The sequence below is a fragment of the Apium graveolens genome, chromosome 4 (assembly GCF_009905375.1).
Source record: "Apium graveolens cultivar Ventura chromosome 4, ASM990537v1, whole genome shotgun sequence".
Classification (NCBI taxonomy): domain Eukaryota; kingdom Viridiplantae; phylum Streptophyta; class Magnoliopsida; order Apiales; family Apiaceae; genus Apium; species Apium graveolens.
Genome location: NC_133650.1, coordinates 314,349,367 through 314,370,596, shown reverse-complemented (window position 1 = coordinate 314,370,596; position 21,230 = coordinate 314,349,367). Strand labels below are relative to the sequence as shown.

At 36.5% G+C, this 21,230-nt stretch overlaps 3 protein-coding genes across 5 annotated transcripts; 1 reads left to right on the top strand and 2 right to left on the bottom strand.

Moving 5' to 3' along the window:
* The first annotated feature begins 905 nt into the window (after window positions 1-905).
* Window positions 906-6,261, top strand: LOC141721830 (RAF-like serine/threonine-protein kinase 20). Its single transcript, XM_074524952.1, has 9 exons — window positions 906-4,143; window positions 4,240-4,415; window positions 4,518-4,589; window positions 4,710-4,862; window positions 4,954-5,117; window positions 5,239-5,386; window positions 5,587-5,709; window positions 5,795-5,882; window positions 5,988-6,261. Exons 1-9 carry the CDS (start codon window positions 990-992, stop codon window positions 6,167-6,169), a joined length of 4,260 nt encoding a protein of 1,419 aa, XP_074381053.1. The 5' UTR covers window positions 906-989; the 3' UTR covers window positions 6,170-6,261.
* A 636-nt stretch (window positions 6,262-6,897) lies between these two features.
* On the bottom strand, window positions 6,898-10,219 carry LOC141721828 (homeobox protein knotted-1-like 3). Of its 2 annotated transcripts, none has more exons than XM_074524950.1 (6): window positions 9,487-10,219; window positions 8,590-8,710; window positions 7,932-8,125; window positions 7,731-7,862; window positions 7,515-7,651; window positions 6,898-7,326 (listed from the first exon to the last, which is right to left on the bottom strand). In XM_074524950.1, exons 1-6 carry the CDS (start codon window positions 10,081-10,083, stop codon window positions 7,287-7,289), a joined length of 1,221 nt encoding a protein of 406 aa, XP_074381051.1. In that variant the 5' UTR covers window positions 10,084-10,219; the 3' UTR covers window positions 6,898-7,286. The 2 variants fall into 2 exon arrangements, with proteins under 2 accessions (XP_074381051.1, XP_074381052.1); XM_074524951.1 differs by having other exon boundaries at window positions 6,898-7,318; window positions 9,487-10,218.
* A 4,535-nt stretch (window positions 10,220-14,754) lies between these two features.
* Window positions 14,755-20,567, bottom strand: LOC141721827 (peptidyl-prolyl cis-trans isomerase CYP28, chloroplastic). Of its 2 annotated transcripts, XM_074524949.1 has the most exons (3): window positions 19,860-20,567; window positions 17,117-17,347; window positions 14,755-14,930 (listed from the first exon to the last, which is right to left on the bottom strand). In XM_074524949.1, exons 1-2 carry the CDS (start codon window positions 20,539-20,541, stop codon window positions 17,139-17,141), a joined length of 891 nt encoding a protein of 296 aa, XP_074381050.1. In that variant the 5' UTR covers window positions 20,542-20,567; the 3' UTR covers window positions 14,755-14,930; window positions 17,117-17,138. The 2 variants fall into 2 exon arrangements, with proteins under 2 accessions (XP_074381050.1, XP_074381049.1); XM_074524948.1 differs by lacking the exon at window positions 14,755-14,930 and having other exon boundaries at window positions 16,896-17,347; window positions 19,860-20,565.
* Window positions 20,568-21,230: the final 663 nt, after the last annotated feature.

Here is a 21,230-nt window from a genome sequence, read left to right as displayed (position 1 = left end):
GCCGAGAGAGTTATCTTACAGCAAATGCATGCATATATACACATTGTACATATGCTGATTACATATGATATGAACACGGATGTATATATACATTGATTACATGAAAATTTTGCGATATAATGGCAGCATGTAGGGTACTTGTTTTATTTCTGAGCATGCCTTTAAGAGCTCATTTTGTCCAGCAATTAGTTAAGAGCTCATATGCTGATTCTTGGCATATTTTACATGTTTTTAGCTTGAGTTAGGTTATCCAAAGCTCTGAGCACCAAAAGTTAAGTTAAATATACCTAACCCATTTCATTATAGATGGAGTTGTAGTTATTGCCAGCTTGTTTCAAACGTAGAAAACCATAATTTTCATCTTTCTCTTCTGTTCCACATAATAATGGAAACATCATTTTTTTGACAAAAATGGCTTATAGCCTTACAACTGAGTATATGTTCTAAGAAATTCTGAAATTCTCGGAGTGAGTAAAGATCGAATCCTGGACGACAGAGGATAAACTCATCATCAATTGAGATATCCAACCGTGCTCAATGGAAACTACGTCATAAAATTGAGGTAATTACAACTCTTGTTAGGCTGAAAAAATGTCAGACTTGAATTTATACAAAAAATTTCAACATGTATTTCAGAAAACAAAAAACTAAATCTTTCTACTATTAGCATTTCAGTTGAGCGAAGAAGAGGGAAAGTAGGGGAAATATTAAATCTTTCTACTATTAGCATTTGGTACCTCTCTCTCTCTCTCCACATATATTCAATATTCTTGGTTACCAGAAATCCAGCTTTGTTAATCCACTGTGTTATATCATAAACCTAAGATTTCATTCTTTAATCTTTTCTGCAAGCCCTTCAAATCTGTTTTTTTTGTCATTTCTATTATTATGTATATGTATTAATTGGTGCTAAGAATGTGTAACTGCATTATGTATATGTCAATGCATGCATCAGTTTGCTAGTTATTTGTGATTGTTTGATTCAAGAAATGGCTTTCGAACAAAGTGCTGTCCCTGTTGATCATCTAAGGCCTCTACAGTTGGGTAAAACTGCAGTGGTGGAAGAGCCTCGCATTTCTCCGGTTACTGCTATTGGGAAGCACATTGAGGAGGGGCTTTATGTAACCCCTCCTCGTTCCGGAAGCCCTGATTCCATTCCTGTTTATTACCAGCATGCACCGGTTTCTGATGCTACGTATATAGGAGTAGGAAGTTATGGAAATTCAGTTGCGGTTTCTGATTCTGGGTATGTAGGGATAGGGTATGGAAATGCAGGGGTTCCTGGTGTGGCTGGGTGGGTGCAACGCATACCTTCTCCGGGGGCTCCTCCGTCACCTGGGTATGGTTGTTTTACTCATGGTATTGGGAATAAAATTGGTGGTAATAATTCTGATCAGGCTAGTGATGAGGGAGGGGATGACTCGAATAATGGGAAGAAGGTCAAGTTTTTGTGTAGCTTTGGTGGCAAGATTCTTCCTAGACCAAGTGATGGGGCATTGAGATATGTTGGTGGACAGACAAGGATTATTAGTGTTAGGAGAGATGTGAGTTTCGAGGAGCTGATTCAGAAGCTGGCCGAGGCCTATGGCCAAACTGTGGCTATCAAGTACCAGCTTCCAGAGGAAGATCTTGATGCACTTGTTTCAGTTTCGTCTCCCGATGACTTGGAGCATCTGATGGATGAATACGAAAAGTTGCTAGAGAGGTGTATGGATGGATCTCCCAAGTTAAGGATGTTTTTATCTTCAACTTCTGAGTTAGACTCTCCTGAAGGTGTCCAAATGGGTGACTTTGAAGATAATGGACAGAGATATGTTGAGGCTGTAAACGGTGCTGTTGATCGAAGCCCTGGCATAGTCAGGAAAGAGAGTATATTGAGTGTTACTTCTACACAGAATTCGGATATGAGTGGGAATGAGCCTGCAGATAGCACTTGTCAAGGCCACTCGGATGTTACGCGTGCACCATCTACTGGGGATTTGTCTCCTAGAAGTAATTCTGCAGCCTCTCAAGAATCTGTTCACAGATTAGTTTGTGTTGATCCCAACCCTGCAATTTATGTTGAAACTTCTGCTACTCCATCAGGTATTCAGATGGTTAGATCTCATACTCCTGCAATGTCGGTGCAGCCAGTTACTATAATTCAGTCCCAACCCCAGCCACAGCCCCTGCAACAGCCACAACCACAAATGAGTTTTGATATGCAGCAACAGAAACAAATGGGGTTTCCTGGAGCAGCAGCTCCTTTGCAGTCTTATGTGGATCCTCAACAAGAAGCCGTAAACCACAATGATTATGTACATTATTCATCCAATATGGGGTTTCCTACTCGGCTTATGGGAAATGTTGGACCTTTGTATGCCCAACAACAATATCGGGATAATGCTGTTAATGTTTCACCTCATCAGTTTATTACTGGAACAAGTCCTTCCTCTTATGCCAATATCAAGCAAAGCCCAGTTCAACAAATTGTTCAACCCCAACATGTTCGGCTAGAACGTTATGTGGATGAGAACACATATGGGCAGAGGGTTGTCCAATTCTCCAGTGATCAGGGCTACAACACTTACCATACACAAGTTTCCCCGCAAATGACAAGTGGATATGGATGGCAGCAAGGTCCACAATTTGAGCCAGTTACCATCTCTGAGGCATGGTTACCTCATCCACAGGTGGTATACCCTGAGAAATTGCCTAAATATCATGACTGTTATATGTGTCAGAAAGCTTTACCTCATGCACATTCTGATACAGTTGCACATGCTAGAAATGATAGTCCAACATCAAGCACAAATGAACTGAACTCTTATCTCAGTCTCCAATCAGAGGACTCTACAAGATATCGACCTATCAATAAGGGAATTGTGAATGGGCCAATGGGAGTAGACATGGTTGAAAAACAAGTCACTGGAGCACAACTAAGAGTCGTGGATATAATGAACCATGAAACTAAAAAGCCTCAATATGGGGAAGTACTTGTGTCCACTAATGTTGAAAGACAGTATGGAAATGATATTGTTTTGCAGCGAGAAATCAACCATGACCATTCTCAAACACCGATTCCACAGGGTGCTACGGGAATGACAGGGGGCTTACAGTCTCCTTACAGTGTAATCACGGGAGTTGTTCCACAGTTTTCCCAAGAAAATGCTGTTCAAAAGCCTGTGGTGCAAGCACAGTACCAGATTAAACAGGAGGCTTTGATAAACAAAGCGGTTATTGTGGACGATACTTCTACTGGGGATACATCTTCTCAAAATTCAGATTTGCATGAATCTCCTCAATCTTGTTATGGTAATAGTCCTGTATATATTCCTAAAGAAAGTACGTTTGAGCCCTCTCTTGTATATGATCAACCCAGAAAATCTGACGGCAGAACAGAAAAAGTTGTTGTATGGGCCTCAGAAAATTTTGTCAAGAATGAGCCAGGAGATCTATCTAGAAAGAAAGATATGATGGAACACAAAACACAACTTATAGCTACCACAGATCCATACGGTGATAAAGTCTATAGCAAGGCTAAAGTGATTCTTGAGACAAATCGCTGCAAACAAAATGAGACGCTCTCTTGTCTATCAAATGAAGTTCCTTATTCCCAAACCTTTCAGCCAATAAACTCACGTGAAGTGACTCCGTCTCTTTTAGTTAATTCTGGTCATCCTCAATCAAGGCTTGCGGTCAACCAATTAGGTCCAGATGGTGCTGCTTGTTGCAACCTGCCTACACCGCCTGTTGTCAATTCACCTCAGCTCAGTGAAAGAACTGCCCTGCTTGGTGAGTGGAATGAAAGTCCTCCACGAGGGAAGCCAAACCTGACTTCTATTAGTGTGGAGCCAGTTCATATTGAGAACAATAGGACATCTTCCTTATCTCCCTCTAGTAGGTCTGGAGATACAGAGGATAACTCAAACTCTCTTTTTAGCAGTCAGGATCCTTGGTATCTGCGACACGATGTTCAACTCCAAGGGCCTAGACCAAACAGATTCCTAACAAAGAAAGAACCTTCCTTTGGTGACCAGAAATTTGGAAGTATAGGAGAACCACCTACCAGAAAGATTGGTGGTTCGACTCTAAAACCAGATGATAGAGTCATCCATCAATCTGGTAAATTGGACACTGAGAACTCTGCTTGGAGTAACAGAGGTCTGGTACTCCTTATAATTATCTCGTTTTATTGCATGCATTCATAGTAAAAGTTTCAAGTAATGTTTTTATAATTCTTGCACTTCATCTTAAAAGGCTCGACAGAGGAACATGTTAAAAAGGAGTTAAATGCTTCCACTACTCCAGTTCTTCATCCATCCCTCTCTAATCATAATTTGTCCAGTCATGGGAGTGGATCTGCTTCAGAAGCCAGTCATAATAGCGGGGCTCAGTACAGTGGTGTAGAAGTGCATCATACAGATATAGATGAGGTACTTCAATAACTTATTCTCAGTTGCCTTCCCATTTCCATATATGCATATATACCCATAATGTGTTTTTTCAACTTACTCTCAAGTTCCATTCATAACTAGGACAATAATTCTAAGCTGCCAGAAAGAGCAAATCTAGGATTTCCCGCGTCAGATGGTATCGGTCGCCTACAGGTTAGTAGGTTTTGATATATTATGATTTAAATGCTGGTACTAAATATGATCTTTTACTGATCAGATAATAATAATCTATAGTATCCCTTACTCCCTCTGTTTCTCTTTTTAATGTGACAGATTATAAAAAATAGTGACCTCGAAGAGCTTCGAGAGTTGGGTTCTGGCACCTTTGGTACAGTTTACCATGGAAATTGGAGGGGTTCTGAGGTTGCAATCAAACGGATTAGTAATAGATGTTTTGCTGGAAAACCCTTAGAACAAGAACGCATGGTACATATCTTTCCACTCAGTAGTCAATCTTCTATATTCCATTTTCTGTGGTTGCTACTAGCTAATTTCCTGCATTACGGTCCCCAAACAGAGAGATGACTTCTGGAATGAGGCAATTAATCTTGCTGACTTGCATCATCCAAATGTGGTGGCATTTTATGGTGTTGTGCTTGATGGCCCTGGAGATTCTGTGGCAACTGTGACAGAATATATGGTCAATGGTTCTTTAAGAACTGCTCTTCAGAAGAATGAGAAGTAATGTGCCTTTCCATGATACTTTTCATTGGTTTTTTGGTCTGTTATTAGTAAAATGGTGCTAAACATTAAAAAATTTCAATTCCTCGCTGAAAACTAACATTCAACCACATCATATCAGGAGTCTTGATAAGCGCAAACGTATTTTGATTGCCATGGATGTGGCATTTGGAATGGAGTACTTGCATGGAAAGAACATAGTACACTTCGACTTGAAAAGTGACAATCTACTTGTCAATCTTCGCGATCCACACCGTCCAATATGCAAGGTCTGTAATTATAATTCTTTGGAGCCATATTAGCATATTGCTTTCTTATTGAACTGTTCTCGTTAATCATCGAAGAAAAATTAATCTTAACTTCCTATTTCAACTTGTGATCTGAAAGCCTAACTCTTTGTCAGCATTATGACCATTAAATCGTCACAACTGTAATCACTGATCTCTATCCTCATATCTCGATCCATCAGGTTGGTGATTTAGGTCTATCTAAGGTCAAATGCCAGACACTAATCTCGGGTGGGGTACGGGGAACACTTCCTTGGATGGCGCCAGAACTATTAAATGGCAGCAGTAGCCTCGTATCTGAGAAGGTTTGCTTGACCTTTTCTCTCATACAGTGACTCAAATCCATACACATAAAGATTCATTCAAAACATGACTTTGTTGTTCATCTAGGTTGATGTTTTCTCTTTTGGCATTGTGTTATGGGAACTTCTGACTGGAGATGAACCATATGCAGACCTACATTATGGGGCAATCATTGGTAAACTTTTCCTTGCGATATGCAGACCTACATTATGTTGATAATTTCCGGTCACTGTCCCAAATCTTGAATATTTAATTGTAAACGTTACATGTACATTAACAGGCGGGATCGTGAGCAACACGTTGCGACCCCCAATACCAGAGTACTGTGACTCCGAATGGAAGTCACTAATGGAGAGATGTTGGTCAACAGAACCTTTAGAAAGACCAAAATTCAGCGAGGTAGCAAACAAGTTGCGTAGTTTAGCAGCCAAGGTTCCTCCAAAAGTGTACTTTCATCGTTAAGTCCTGTTGCCAGGATTTTTGCAGTCTGTGTAGGGTTGGACTTTAATATGTACAGATAATTTACAAGTTTGAAATGAAAATTTCTCTTTCCAGTGCCTGTTCTGTCATAGATAATATGAGTTCTTGGTCATCAGAATCCCCTTCCTTTGATTTCCCTAATGGCTGTTTCTTAATACATTTTGTTTGCTCTTCGATTGCCTGCAACTTTGTGCGCGCTTGTAAAAAAGTAGGGCTGTAATTCGGGCCGAGCGAGCCGAGTTTCGAGCCGGGCGTAATTCGAGCCGAGATTAATCGAGTCGAGCCGAGCCGGCTCGTTTAGTTAAACGAGCCTCAACCTCTGCCCGAACTCGACTCGTTTAATTTTACGAGTCGAGTAGAGCCGGCTCGTTTAGCTAAACGAGCCGGTTTTAACGAGTCGGGCGAGACGGCTCGTTTAATTTTACACTTAATCGAGTCTAAATCTCTACCCGAACTCGGCTCGTTTAATTTCACGAGTCGAGCCGAGCCGACTCGAGTAATTAAACGAGCCGGAAACTCTACCCGAACTCGGCTCGTTTAACTAAACGAGCCGAGTCGAGCCCACTTAAACGAGTTCGAGCCGGGCGAGCTCACGAGCTCGCGCGAGCCGCCCGACTCGAATTACAGCCCTATAGAAGAGTGTTTTCTGTGCTGCCAAGTTTTAGTTGCGTTTTCATAACCAAAACATGTTCTAGTTATAAAGCATAATCTTCAGGCAAGAACAAATTATGATAAATAGTATTAAAGGTGTTGGTCGCTTTGCCATCATCTGTAACATCTAGTCCCCATTTATACAAACTCGATAACATTTAGAACAAAGGACTCCTGGTGCAATCAAATGGAAGCACAGAAAGTATGTTTAGATTTGCCCTGCTAATCAGTTTATCCCATAGACTATTATATTACAGAATGTGCAAGTATCTGAGTAGTGTACTGCACAGTCTTGTTTGATTTCATCAGTCTGTGTATTCGAGTCGATCCATCAAGGCAGGGACTTGCAGCATCATTTTACTGGCACCATAAGATGATCCACTTTGCCAGAGCTTGACTAATTACATCACTGACTCTTTAAAATCATCCAAATATCTTTGAACATCTTTTATAATATAAATTGCTCACTTCTTGTTTCACCTGCATTGCTTTGTTCCAAAATTGAAAATTAATATAGAGTTTCTTAAGGAATCTTGTAAACCTAAGGGTCAAGAGTGTTAGAGAATGGCCCTTTCCAGGATCTGTTAGAATAATATAAGATCCTGGAAAGGGTCATTCTCTAACACCTTGAGATTTTAGAGTAACTGGTTCCTTGACAAAGAGTTACACAGCCTACCTCTTGCGTTTGCTCTTCGTACTAGTGGAAGAAGATGGGTTGCTGTGCCAATTCCTTTTCCTTTGGTTAATAAACCAGTTGTTAATCTGCTTTAGTTGCAATCCAGTCTCTTGCACCAATCTTGCTTTATCTTCCTCCTAAAGAACGTACATTGACTACTGAGCTTAAAATTTTGGTAAAGAAACAAGTACAGGTAGGGGATAAGGCAAAACTTACTGTTGGGTATGGCCATTTGGAATGTGATTGCCACCAAGCTTTTAAGAGAGAAGTGGTATCACCAGGAAGTTTTCCTGCTCTTCTTTTACGCAGAATTTCCTCTCTGATGTCCACGATCTTCTCCTTGTAACCCTACAAAGCCAAAAACAAATAAGCAGCAGCAAGTACATTCTGAGTAAAAGTTTGTGAAGGGATGCATACTTGTTTCAGCTCATGCTTCAGCTCTTGCCTCACGCGTTCCATCAAGGTCCTCTCACTTTCAGTAGGGACTAGAGGACCAAATCCCATGCTATCTTGTCCATCTAGACTCCCTTCAAACAAGTTAGTTTCACTATCATAGTGATCTTCATCATCATCGGACATTGTTGCACCGGAGCCTTCACCAGGTGCCACACCTGTTTAGTGACAAACACGGATGAGAACACATTTTATATTACTCGACCTTTTCAACTTTACACTGTAAGCTACCACTGTTACTGCACTATTGTTAGTATATTATGTTGGCACTTGCAGTTATGATGTTTCTGCAGGACTACGGAGTTGGGACATGGGAGCTTAGTTTATTGTGAATCGATGCTCGTGTAAGGCCAGAACATGGTGTTAAGTTTATTCTCAGAAGAGACATCCAAATTATAAAATGAACTGATGTTATGAGGATGCAGGAAAATCAATATTATGATTAAGAGTATTCCCTATAATGATATGCAAACAAACAAAAATATTAGCAGTGAACTGCAAATTCAAGTAAAATACATATGTATCATTTTTACAGGCTTCTTTGTGTAGAGGAATCATGAATGTATCATGAAGCTTAACCTCCTGTGCAGAGACAATTATAATTAAATAGCCAGAGGAGAACCTGTTAAACTTTGTAGAGACTGCTCAAGCTCCCAACAAGCCATGACAGCTTCCATTGCATGGACTCGAACATGTTGTTGTAGCTGATCTTTGAATGAAGAAAGCAATAGAACATAATGTGTCTACATCAAAAGAGAGACAAAGCAAAGAGCAAATTTAAATAACCAGAACAACCTCTTGCATCATATACATAACACGAAAGCTATTAGCTCAGTAACCAGTAAGCCTCAACCTCTGATCTCTATTCAGACCAATTTATGGAGAATGTAATTTGTTTCTTAGAAATGATTAGTCTGAGGAATAAAAACAGAAGATAAAAAGACATTCCATGGAAAAGGTGGAGGAACAAGTACAAATTCTGCAGATGAGTCCCAGATGATCAAATTATTGTACTATAGTATCAATCTGGACATCTTGATTCCAATTTTTATCAGATAGGCAGATAACCATTCAATATTCAGCCATGACTTCACAATCATATCTCAAAGTAAACCAAAGAGCACGACAACAGACCGACTACTGGTACTCAATTGACTCGAGAAAAAGGAATAATTTCTCCGATAATAATGGAAGACCAGAGAAAAATCTTCCATCAAAAACACAGATTGTAACAAAGCAGTACTTGTGGTGGAGTGAACATTGAAGAAGGCCTAATGCACACAAACTTATCCATTTTTCGTAAAGAAACTGTTTCCAGAACATATGAACTAAGCAGTAAAGATGCCTTATGCCTATTTGTTACAATTTCAATTTAAATGCAACAACAGACAATTAATTGAAAATATGAAATCAATTCATCAGAAATATAACTTGCAACTTCGAGATGATTAAATTCAAATAGTAAAACCTAAATTTAAAACATACGATGTGAGTAAATGTTATACGAGATGTATGTTACCATGAACTGATCAAGGTCTTTTCCATCAAGAGGCTGACTATTATTCTGCTGAAGAATCGAATACTTTGCCACCACTTGCTGCGACTGCTCCAGCTGTGCATCAATCCTCGGAAGCTGATCCACAGGCGTCGCGATTCTCAAACACGAAACATGAGCAGAAAGCAGCTGATCATACAAAGGATGAGCAAGTATATCAGCCTTACTCTTTGCATTTCTCCACTCTCTTTCACCACTCTCATTCCCAATATTATTCTCATTATTCTCGTACTTCTTCTCCTGATTACTGATCAAAATCATCGAGTCGCTACACGGGGGAATTTCCCTGGAAAGCCACTGGTTGGAAGCAGAAGAGTCAGAGTTAGTAGTCTGCAAGTGCAAAAAGTTGTTTTCAGAAGTATAAGGAGGGTTTTGTTGTCTAAGAATCGCGCTGTTTAGCCACGTTGGAACAGGCTTGCCATTGGCTTCGGAAGGCGACGAGGAGTGGCCAGACAGGTGGTGATCAGGTAAAATAGAAGGGAAGATTGCGACGTTGTTGTGGTGATCTGTGTAGTGGTGAAGTTCCATTGCACGAGAGATGTGGTCCTCATGAAAAGCCATAGTGCACAAAAATAAAACTATCTGTTAATAAAAATTTACAAAGATGAGGGAAATGTAGAGGTTACAGAGTGACTGTAGCTACTCAAAGTCTCCGGACGAACCTGTCATTGTTTAATACGGTGATGGAGACAACTATCCTATGAACTTTTTCGAATTAGGCCGTAAATGAGTCGATAAGCTAGCAAACGAGTTATAAAACTTCCACGGAAATTGTTCTATTCAGTTTCATTCAAAACTCGAGCAATCGGTTAAAATTTCGAGTACTCGTTTTAAGCATTTGTTTGAAATACTCGTCGAAGTTAAGTAACTTATACCGTAAGTATGTCTGAATTTAAAATTCGACGAAAATTGTTCTATTCAGTTTCATTTGAAATTCGAGTAATCAGTTAAATTTTCGAGTACTCATTTTAAATATCTTAAAAATTATTTGAATTTGTATCAGCTGAATTCATATTTCCGAGTACTCGTCCAAGTCAAGCAATTTATATCGTAAATATGTCTAAATTTAAACAAAAAACAAGTGGCAATCAAGGGACAACGAAATGATAATATTGTACATACAAAAATAACATCGTCAAGTCCGCTCCACGTAGGCATGTGGGCCCCATATTTTGTCTTTTTCCTATTTTATTTTAATTTTTAAGTTATAGTCGTGCGCCGGCGGCTAAAGTCACAGCTGAGTCACTTAAACATATAACCAGTGGGTCCCAAAGGCATTTTAGGGCAACGTGTTAGAAAATTACTTGATTGCCCATTAACTCTTTTGTGTGCCTCCCGTCACGCGGACGGCAATGACTCGATAATAAATAATTTATTACCTAGCATAAAGTCAAGATTAATAATACTATTAATGTTTTTGTTAGATACGGAAAGAGTAATTTATTATAAATTATTAAGTTAATGTCTAGTGGTATTAGATAGAACTTAAAACATAAAATATGTAATGGAAAATTCTAAAATACTTGAAGATTTATCCCAATTTTTTTTTGTACATAATTATGTGTCATAAAATGATTGGTTAAATTTTTAATAAAGAGACCATGACTTTCATTTATATGTGGCTCCAAATTAAAATATGTCACATGTATTTAATTTTAAATATATTTCATAATTTGTAACTTATAATTTATTTGACCGGAGTAAAACTTATTTATTACTTGTATACTTCGCATTTGTCTTATGTCCAATATATTTCGTAACTAATCTATACTATATTATAATAGACGAAACATTAAAATTTTGGTAGTCGGTCGGCCGTTACTTGATAAAATTACTTAATTACTCCTACTTAATTATTTCAATTCTATTATTGGGTCGATCAATTCTAATTCTAATTGATATTGAAGTCAACTTCTTCTATTATTTTACCAATTTCAATTCTATTTTATATCGGACTCTATATCATTATAATTTATATTAAATTCAACTTATTCTATCAATTTATATTTTAATTCATATCGAGTTCTATATTATTCTAATTTGTTACTTCGGGCTAAATTAATAAGTAAACTAAATATAGTTATTAAGATTTGGTTGATATGTCATGTGAATCGGACTAAGATAAAATAATAATACTATCAGTCCTCCTAAAAAAATTATACAAATGAATTTGGATCAACAAAATAATATATTTTATTTATCCAGGATAAAAAATTACATTATACAATTGATTTAGACTAACACAAAACTAAAATAAAAATACAATTCAACCAACAAAAATAAAATAATATATACTAATTATTCAGTCTAAAACAAAATTATCTTATTGATCCACACTTAAAAAAAATAAAATTAAACTAAAAATAATTAGTTTGATTTGGTCGGTGTATTGAGCATTGGGCTAAAATAAAAAAAATATAAACCAATAATCCGAAATAATCAAATTAATATTAGATTAAGTATAATTTGCATCCTATTGATGTGAAGTAAAAATCAAATTTTAATTAAAACATAAATATTATTTTTTTATTAACATACACATAAAATTATCAATAAAATTATACCATTCAATCAGTAATATAGTCTTTTTCAAATATCTTTTATAGAATTACTGTTACTCGATTAAGTAATTAATTTACTAAAATAATATTTTTTAAAGTACCAACATAATGAAGACATTATATTTTTACCCTCAATAAAATAATAATTTCGTTATAATAATATTTCTCTCCTTACCAATAATATCACTTTAAATAAGTTTAAATGTTCTAAAAAATTATGAACATGTACGTCTACAAATATAATTATTATGAAGTCATCATTTAAAGTGTTAAATAAACAAAATTAAAAATTGAATTCAATTTTAAAAAAAAATTATATAAAATTAAAAAAAATTGTGCGATCCGTGCATCGCACGGGTTTTAAGCTATAATTTATAAGACGAGAATAATTAATTGTTCATGATATAGTTTTATTATAATATACTCCCTCCGTCCCTCCTAATTGTTATCGTTTCTGGAAGAGTGTCTGACACGCATTTTAAGATGAATAGAAAGTATAGTTTTATAACTTTTTTTAAAAAATTTCTTTTTCTGAATAAAAATAGAATGTCTAAACTTTTATTCAGAAAAATAATTTTTTTAAAAAAATTAAAGAACTATATTTTCTCTTCATCTTAAAATGCGTGTCGGACACTCTTCCAGAAACGATAACAATCGAGAGGGACGGAGGGAGTATCATTTTGTAAATACTGATAGAGGTGAACAATAAGCTAGAATTAAACTGAATCAAAAACTGAAATTTCCAAAAAGATTGAGGATCAAATACGACCCATGTTAATTAAAATTAGAACCAAAATTTTAATTTTCGGTTGTCCGTTCTGAACCGGGAAATACTTATCGCTGGCTACGGTACCTTGTTGATAGGACTTGGATGGGATGTGTATATGAAACATAAGACATTACATTTGACAAGATTGACAACTCAAGAATCTGTCTTCATTTACCTATGATTTGATTAATTGTACACAACAACTTTTATCAAGATAAGTAATAAAAATCTTTAATAACCTCCCTTTTTTGTAAGGACCTGTTTGGCCCAATTTAAAGTGGTCCCTTTCTTTAAACATATGTGACAAACCCTTTGTCTATTCACCTATTACTTTCACAATTCCACCAAAATTAACATTTTCTGAAATTTTAAAGTTTCAAAATTTAATAATTCTTACTTTTCCAGTTTCTCTACTTATTTTTAGTGACTTTTTTCTTAAGGATATGTTTGGCTAACAGTGGTCCATGTTTGGCTATCACTGTATTCATGAGAGTTGCTGGATATAATTGCAAATTGGCTTTTTATTTATTTTATTTTATTTTTGCTATTTTGGCTTTTTATAGCTTTTTATATATTTGATGATTTGTCTTTGTGGTCCTGTTTTAGCAATTGTCATGCGTCTGTAATTCGAGTCGACCGGCTCGCGAGCTCGCCCGGCTCGAACTCGTTTAAATGGGCTCGACTTGGCTCGTTTAAGAGTTTGGCAAGAGGTTCCAGCTCATTTAATTACTCGAGCCGGCTCGGCTCGGCTCGGCTCGTAAAATTTAACTAGCCGAGTTCAGGTAGAGGTTTAGTCTCGATTAAGTGTAAAATTAAACGAGCCCGCTCGAGTTGTAATAACCGTTTATCTGGGAACCAGAAACCTCATTGTTCTTGTCATTTTGATTTTTTGCACGTAGTTTTGAATGTTTGAATTTAGCACTAACAGACTCTTTCTCCATTATGTTTGATTTTAGTTTACCAAATGCAAATTATGCAATTCATTAGTCAACCTGGTATAACTCAGTACTGTTTAGTTCATTTTTGGCCCCTGCAGACATTGACCAAAGTTGAAGGGCTCCGTTGATTTTTTGACACATCTGAATGTAAAATTCATTTTTATGGGATAGCTGTTCAGAAATTTGCAAAAATGGCACAGAACACCACTACTTCTAAGTATCAATGGCAGAACCCAAGAATAGTGACGTTCTGTGCCATTTTTGCAAAATTTTGAACACCTATCCCATAAAAATGAATTTTACATTCAAATGTGTCAAAAAACCAAAGGAGCCAAGTTGAAGCGGTCCCGTTTGTATACAGATTGAAACAGTGTCTGCCTCCTTATCTATATATATCTCTTTATCATCTCAGGCCTATTCTGCAGGCTCTGGTCCGAACTGAATACATATAGCCTATTAACGCTACACACTTTATTGCAAGAGATTAAGAAAGGCTAGTATGATTTAATGGTGACCAGAGTTTGCAAAAGAGGGGAGTAGAAGAAAAGAGCATAGGATCATCAAAGGACAACCAACAGAGGATCACATTTCTTGGAGAGGTCTGTTGAGCATAATATGTGTAGTTAGCTAAGAAAGTCCTCATTTTCTTGATACATGGCGCCTGGATGTGTTTGTAACATCACACGAAACCGCAAATTGTACGCACCACACGATATCATACGTGATTTAACATTTTTGCGATGTAGTTGGAAATTTAATATTTTTCTAAACCACAGGACAAAGTGCCGTTAATTTTTTTTACGATGATTTAACCCACATTTTTATACCATACTAGTTTTAATTTACGGTTTTTCTAGTGTGTACCACGAGTACACGCTAACAGCTACTCTCTCATCATTCTCAGTACATCTAATAACCTATATCTACTGAAGAAGTATATATTTGCTATTTATAAGCTGTCTTTAATTTAAATAGAGGCAGAAATCTTTAAAAAGACCTGCAGGGGCCATGGCCCCAAAGAAAACATCCCTGCATTTGTGTCCAATCTTTCAGAGTACAAAAAGAAAAACCGGTTGTTGTAACTAACAAGTGGAGGATGACATGTTCATGTACAGTTTCCACAGCAGAAACACTCTGATCCTACATCAAGAAAAATCTATTATCACTGCCAGGTGCGATAACTAACAAATATTAGGGTTTGACATTTAGAAACCAATCCAGATCTGGATTCAGCATCCATCAGTTAAAATCACAACTCGTTTTCATCCCTGATTACAAATCCTTGTGTAGTCGCTGGCTCGCTGCTTCTTTGTTTCCCGCAGTTTGTAAGCCAGCACACATACATATAGTAAATCGAATAAACGAGGTGGAATTTAAGAGAACTTTAAACTTTTGTTGATTTATGAGGATGAGCATGGAGAATGTAAAACCTCAAAAAAAGAACATTTTGTATTGATTAATATACAAAATGCGGTCTTAGAAAACAAAAGGCACAAACAGAAGGGCGAAGAATATTGATGATTGGTAACTATCCTTGCAAGTCTCTAAAACAGATTCATAAGAACAGAAAATAACAAACCTCGGATTTTTTTATTTAAATTAGAGAACTTTACTAAATTGTGACCCTGGGTAGACTACACCGTTGAATCCACCTTCAGTCCACTCACATTGTCATTGAAATAGATACAACTAAAACAGTAGTTTGCAGGCTTTTCCGATAGGCATATACTACCACACTGCACTGAGTGTTGTGTGCATAGATCTTTAGGGAAATAACATCTTTACTTGTATCTTACTCTCCATATACCCTGTCTTTGAGGACATATGGAAAATGCTTCCTATGTTTTACTCCATATTTTAGTAGATCTTGGAACCCAAAAAAAGAGGGAGATTCAGAAGCCAATAGGAGTAAACTAAGTAATGTTCCTGTTAATTTCAGTGGACCTCATGAAAGATTACAAAAGAACTAGTTGAATCCTGTCCCAACTTTTTGCAGCACTCTTACGGTCTTACGTTTCTATGGAGTACAACTTTTAATTTCAAAGTATACTCCATAATGAAGTTGCCTTCCATGAACAAAATAATAAATGTTGGTAACTTCTCAACTGACCCAGCCAAGTTTGCATACTAAAATTTATGGATATTGGCAAACAAATCAAGTACTCCATTCACACTCACATACAGTTAGTTAAGAACTGTCCTAAGGGCTTATGTCTAAGAAGAAGAGCTTAATACATAAAGAGTCTCATGTTCCACAGAAAACCATCTTAATTTTCAAAATCTATAAACCTCGGAAATCCACTAAATTTAACAGACTCCCCTTAATATGTAGATAAGATTCACTAAAAATGTGAACATAGAAATGTAGTTTACAATTCCCAGATAAAAGATTCACTACAATAAGAATGTATTTCACTGTTGTGTAGTTTGCAGGCTAAGATAGTTTGAATTCGAACACAAAACTATAAATATCACGCATATGTCCTCTACATCTCTTCTACATATATGTGAAACATAGGGTCTTACTTCAGGAATACCAAATGTTTTCTAAATAAGAGCATAAAACAATTTATATGATATGCTATCCACAATTTAATCATATTAAGGAAGCCTGTACAACTTATAAGATAGGGCTGAAGTTGGAAGAGGATAAAAATTTAACAAATTCCTCGGCCCAAAGCATTCTACACTAGGTAAGAGGATTCTTGATGCTTGTGACACAAAACCGATTAATTTAGAAAAAGATACAGGGGCACTACTTCCACTACTTCATCCCATCTAAATCATTATTGTGCTCTAAATTCAGTTGAAGATTAATGAAAATGTATAAATCATATTTTGTTGACAAGGCCATGGGGAAGGGAGGGTGAAGCCTATAACCTTGAATTCTTAGCTCATAATATTTTTTCTGTTTGTATCTAGAAAGTTTACTGGAAGGCTAGTAGTATTTAAATGAAATAATGATAGCCTGCCAGTTTGATGTTCCATACTTAAAAAATAAAATGGCAGAGAAAGCTAGATTCTTCTAAACAGACTTTTTTACATAAAACTACTTTATTAGTTGAACCATTATAAAAATTAACATATATGAGTTGGATGTAGAGCTATAATGGAATATCAAGATCATATTTATCTGCTTATCATATTGGAAGATTAGAGTATATAAAGATAAAGACTACATGGTTACATGGTGGATTGACGAATTTGAAGTATAAAAATTAGTTTTTCTTCCATATGTCGTGAAACTTTTTCATTGAGATGAATAATGGAATTTGGTGGTATTAACATATAACACATCAATGTGAGTATATAGCGAGAGCAAGAACCTCAAGTCAATGAAAATTGTTGTCAAGGTAGAGTAGGAGAGAGAGTTGTCTTCGCCACTTTGAGCACTCCACAGTCGCTGATATATACAGTCTGAAGGGGCTTGTTCCAGATTGCACGGGCATTCTTGGCTCTCTCATCTCCAAAAAATTCTGCCAGCTCGTTATATTGCCGGATTCGTTCTCCTGGCTTGTAAGTGGGAATTGCAGCTATGGATGTCACTACATCCAAACCTGTTAAAATATAACCAATAATGGATGTTTTAAAAAACACATGAAGAACACTTCAATTTTGTGGTTTTTTATATGGCCAACTTCATGAGCTTTATATAAATTTATGGGAAACAAATACTAATATGCACTTGCTGATCACATTGATTGCAATAAACAGCAAACTAGTAACCTAAACGTCTTTCTTTGGTAATGCTTGGAGGTCGGAGTACAACTCCAATCTGATTAAAGCATTAAACAATAGTTTAGATTTCGATAACTAGAATCCCCCCCCCCCACCTCCCTGGCAGCTTTATTTGCCTCCAAAGATATCTATATTCAGTTTTGGACTAAGAACATAATGAAAGTATCTGTGTGCAAAAAGTTACCAAAGAAATAAAGCCACTCAGCAGCTTTGTATTTTGCATAAAAGTAATACAAGCTCAACCTCTACAACTTATTCTACAAATTACTGCAAATTTATTCTCTTTGTTCGCAGAAGTTTAATAGTTATGAATAAATTCTCGTTTCAAAAATTAGCTTAACAAGAACAATTATTATAAAGGGAGCAAGGAACCGACATATCGCAGTTTGAAGTACTTCTAAATTCTAATACGTCATACAAGAAAGATCAATTAGCAGCTAGGAAGCACTGACACTCCAAAAAGGATGTCGTATGCGTGTCGGACACGGCCGACACGGCACCGACACGGCTGAGTACGTGTCCGACACGCCACATGGCGTGTCGACAGAAAAAGACAACCGATACGCGACCGACACGGGTTCGACACGCGACCGACACGGCCCACCGACTCGGCCCATATAGGAAAGCCCAAAATCATTTAAAAAAAAAACATCTTTTTTTAAAAGCCCAAACCATCTTATATTAATCCTAATTTTGTGTCTCTTTATCTTTTATAACCTCCCCTCTTCATCTTTTATAATCCTACATATATACATACATCTATATATATAACACATATACAAATATTTTTTATATATTTTTATAACTTTTTTTTGCCGTGTCCCGTATCCAGGACACTTTGATAATTGACGAATCCCCGTGTCCCGTGTCGCCGTATCAGTGTCGGTGCTTCCTAGATTAGCAGTGGTCTTATGAGAAATTTTGACAAAGTCCAACTATACTTTTTGAGTGAGGTATCATTGCAAGGCGCTTAATCCTAAATAAACTAACGAATTGCAGGCGGTCATTAAATTAATCTGAGTGCATAACTAAACGCTGAAATAGGCACCTTGGAGAACCAAAAGTGGAACCACCTTGAAATCTTGAATAGACAAAAAGAACGTCTTAGACTTGATTTGTCCCCAACATCAAATTCACCACATTTTAAGTAAATCAAACAAAAACAAGTGATACATTTATTTGTGATTTGTCACTGCACACAAAAATTTGCAGAAACCATCTAGATATACCAAGCATATCCCAGTTGTAACCAGCACTTTGTAAAATGTATGAAGACCTTACTTCTACCTCTAGTCCTAAACACCATAAGTAGAAACAGTACAATCTTTCCAATAGATACCATATCTAATATAGCATAAGATGCATAACATAATTTTCCCTAAAATTGAGATTTAGTAAACGAGGACTCGAGTATCAGAAATGTGTGTCTGCACTCGAGCCCCATCAAAACCTCAATTTCCCATCAACATATAACATTAATCACAATATAATCACAATCTTTAAACACACATCAATCATATAAACTAACAATGCTGCAAACAATACTAATCCAATTTAAAATAATCATATATGGTAGAGCATAAGATGTAGAATGTAATTTTCCCTAGCATTGTAGGCTACTCGAAGATTGGGTGTCTGCCCTCAACCCCCTAACCTCAATCACCTAACTAATTACAATCTTTAATTGCATATCAATCATATAAATTAAGAATAACAAAAATATTTTTAATCCAATTCACAAGTAGAAAAAATCAAAACTTTAATTACAATCCTTAATCACACATCAATCAAATAAACAAACAATAGCACAAACAAACAATAGCACAAACAATTCTAATCCAATTCAACAAAACTGAAAAGATCGAAACTTTACTAAAACCCTCACACAAACTTTACTAAAACCCTCACACAAACTTTACTAAAACCCTCGAAAAGATTGTGAACATCACATATTTTACTAATCCAATTCAATGAAATCGAAAATATCGAAACTGTAATCACAATATAATTACAATCTGTAATCACACATCAATCAAAAAATAACTAACAACAAACAATACTAATCCAATTCAACGAAATCATATATAATAGAGCATAAGATGCACAATATAATCTTCTCTAGATTTGTAGTCTACTCGAAGATTGTGTGTCACAATCACCTAACTAACAATAACACAAACAATTATAATCCAATTCAATGAAATCAAAAAGATCAAAACTTTAATCACAATCCTTAATCACATATCAATCAAATAAACAAACAACAGCAAAAACAATACTAATCCAATTCAAAAAAAACCGAAAAGACCGAAACTTTACTAAAACCCTCACCTTCAAGAACAGCCCCAAACACAATATTCTTACTATCAAGATCAGGAACAGGACCAGGCCCAGTAGTGATCAAAAACTCCACATTATGATACTCATTCCCCAACTTAACCTCATCCTCATCATCATTCTCCGCCAAACACAACGACAAAACCCCGCCTTTCGAATGCCTCAGCTCAAAGGCCTTAGCACTCACACTCTCCACATTCCTCACCATCTTCACCGGAGGACTCACCTCCCCTTTATTCCTCCCTTGCTTTCCCGCCATAAAAAATTTCCCGGGAAAAATTTTATGGACCAAAGTGCCCTTGTAACAAGAACCTGAAGTGCCAGTGACCATGGCCTTGAAATTGGAAGCTGTGATGGGGACAAGATTGCCATAGAGGCCTAGGATCACGCGGCCGAGGAGTTGGGTGTCTTCGCATTGCGAAAGAGAGGAACCGAGGTTGCGAGATTGGAAGAAAGAAGGGCAGATGGAGAAGTCCATGAAGAGCCTGTCTGTGATGGTGGTGTCTGGTGAGGGGGTGGTGGTGGCTGAGGAGAGGGGGGTGGGGAGGGTGAGGAGAGGGGTTGTTAGGAGGAGAGTGCGGCGGAGATGGTGGGGTTTAAGGGGGGTTTGGTGGTGGTGGTGGTGGTGGTGGTGGGGGAGAGGAGGGGTGTGGAGGAGGGTGGTTGTGAAGTTCATTAGGCTGGTGGTTTCATGGTGGGAGAGGAGAGGGGGTGGAATGTGTGAATATCACATATTTTGTGGGGCCCTTTATATTTGGATAATCAATAAATTATATAAATGAAACTAAAATGGAGGTAATTACATAATAATTAAATTAAAATGTAAATTATAAGATATCCCATTTTAATAGTTCATTTTGTAAAATAAAAATTTCTCAAAATATATGTTATGTTCTTTAATCCATGCAAATTTTATAATTTTAATATTGATTAAAAGACCAATCAATTAATAAATCAACTCTTCGGGTGAACAAAATACCGACCAAATCGCAAAACCGATCCAACCCGCCCCTTATTTCGGGGACAGAATCAAACTATTCAAAATTCTAAATTTAATTGGTTTAATTTTTGTCAACCCGGAACCGAAATTTAATTGGTTTAATTTTTGTCAACCGAATATAATGGGTTGGGTTAAGATTTAAAAATTTTAAACTCATACTAACCCAATCCGACCCAATTTTATAATTACAATTTTATAATTTGAAATTTTAATTTATGTATTTGATGTATTAATTAATATATTCGAAATAATATTATCATTTTACAGATAACACACTACAAGTTATTGACTATGAACTGAAAAGTACACGGTACGTATAATATCCAATAATATTTATCTTCCGTTAAATTATGGGGTACTACTAG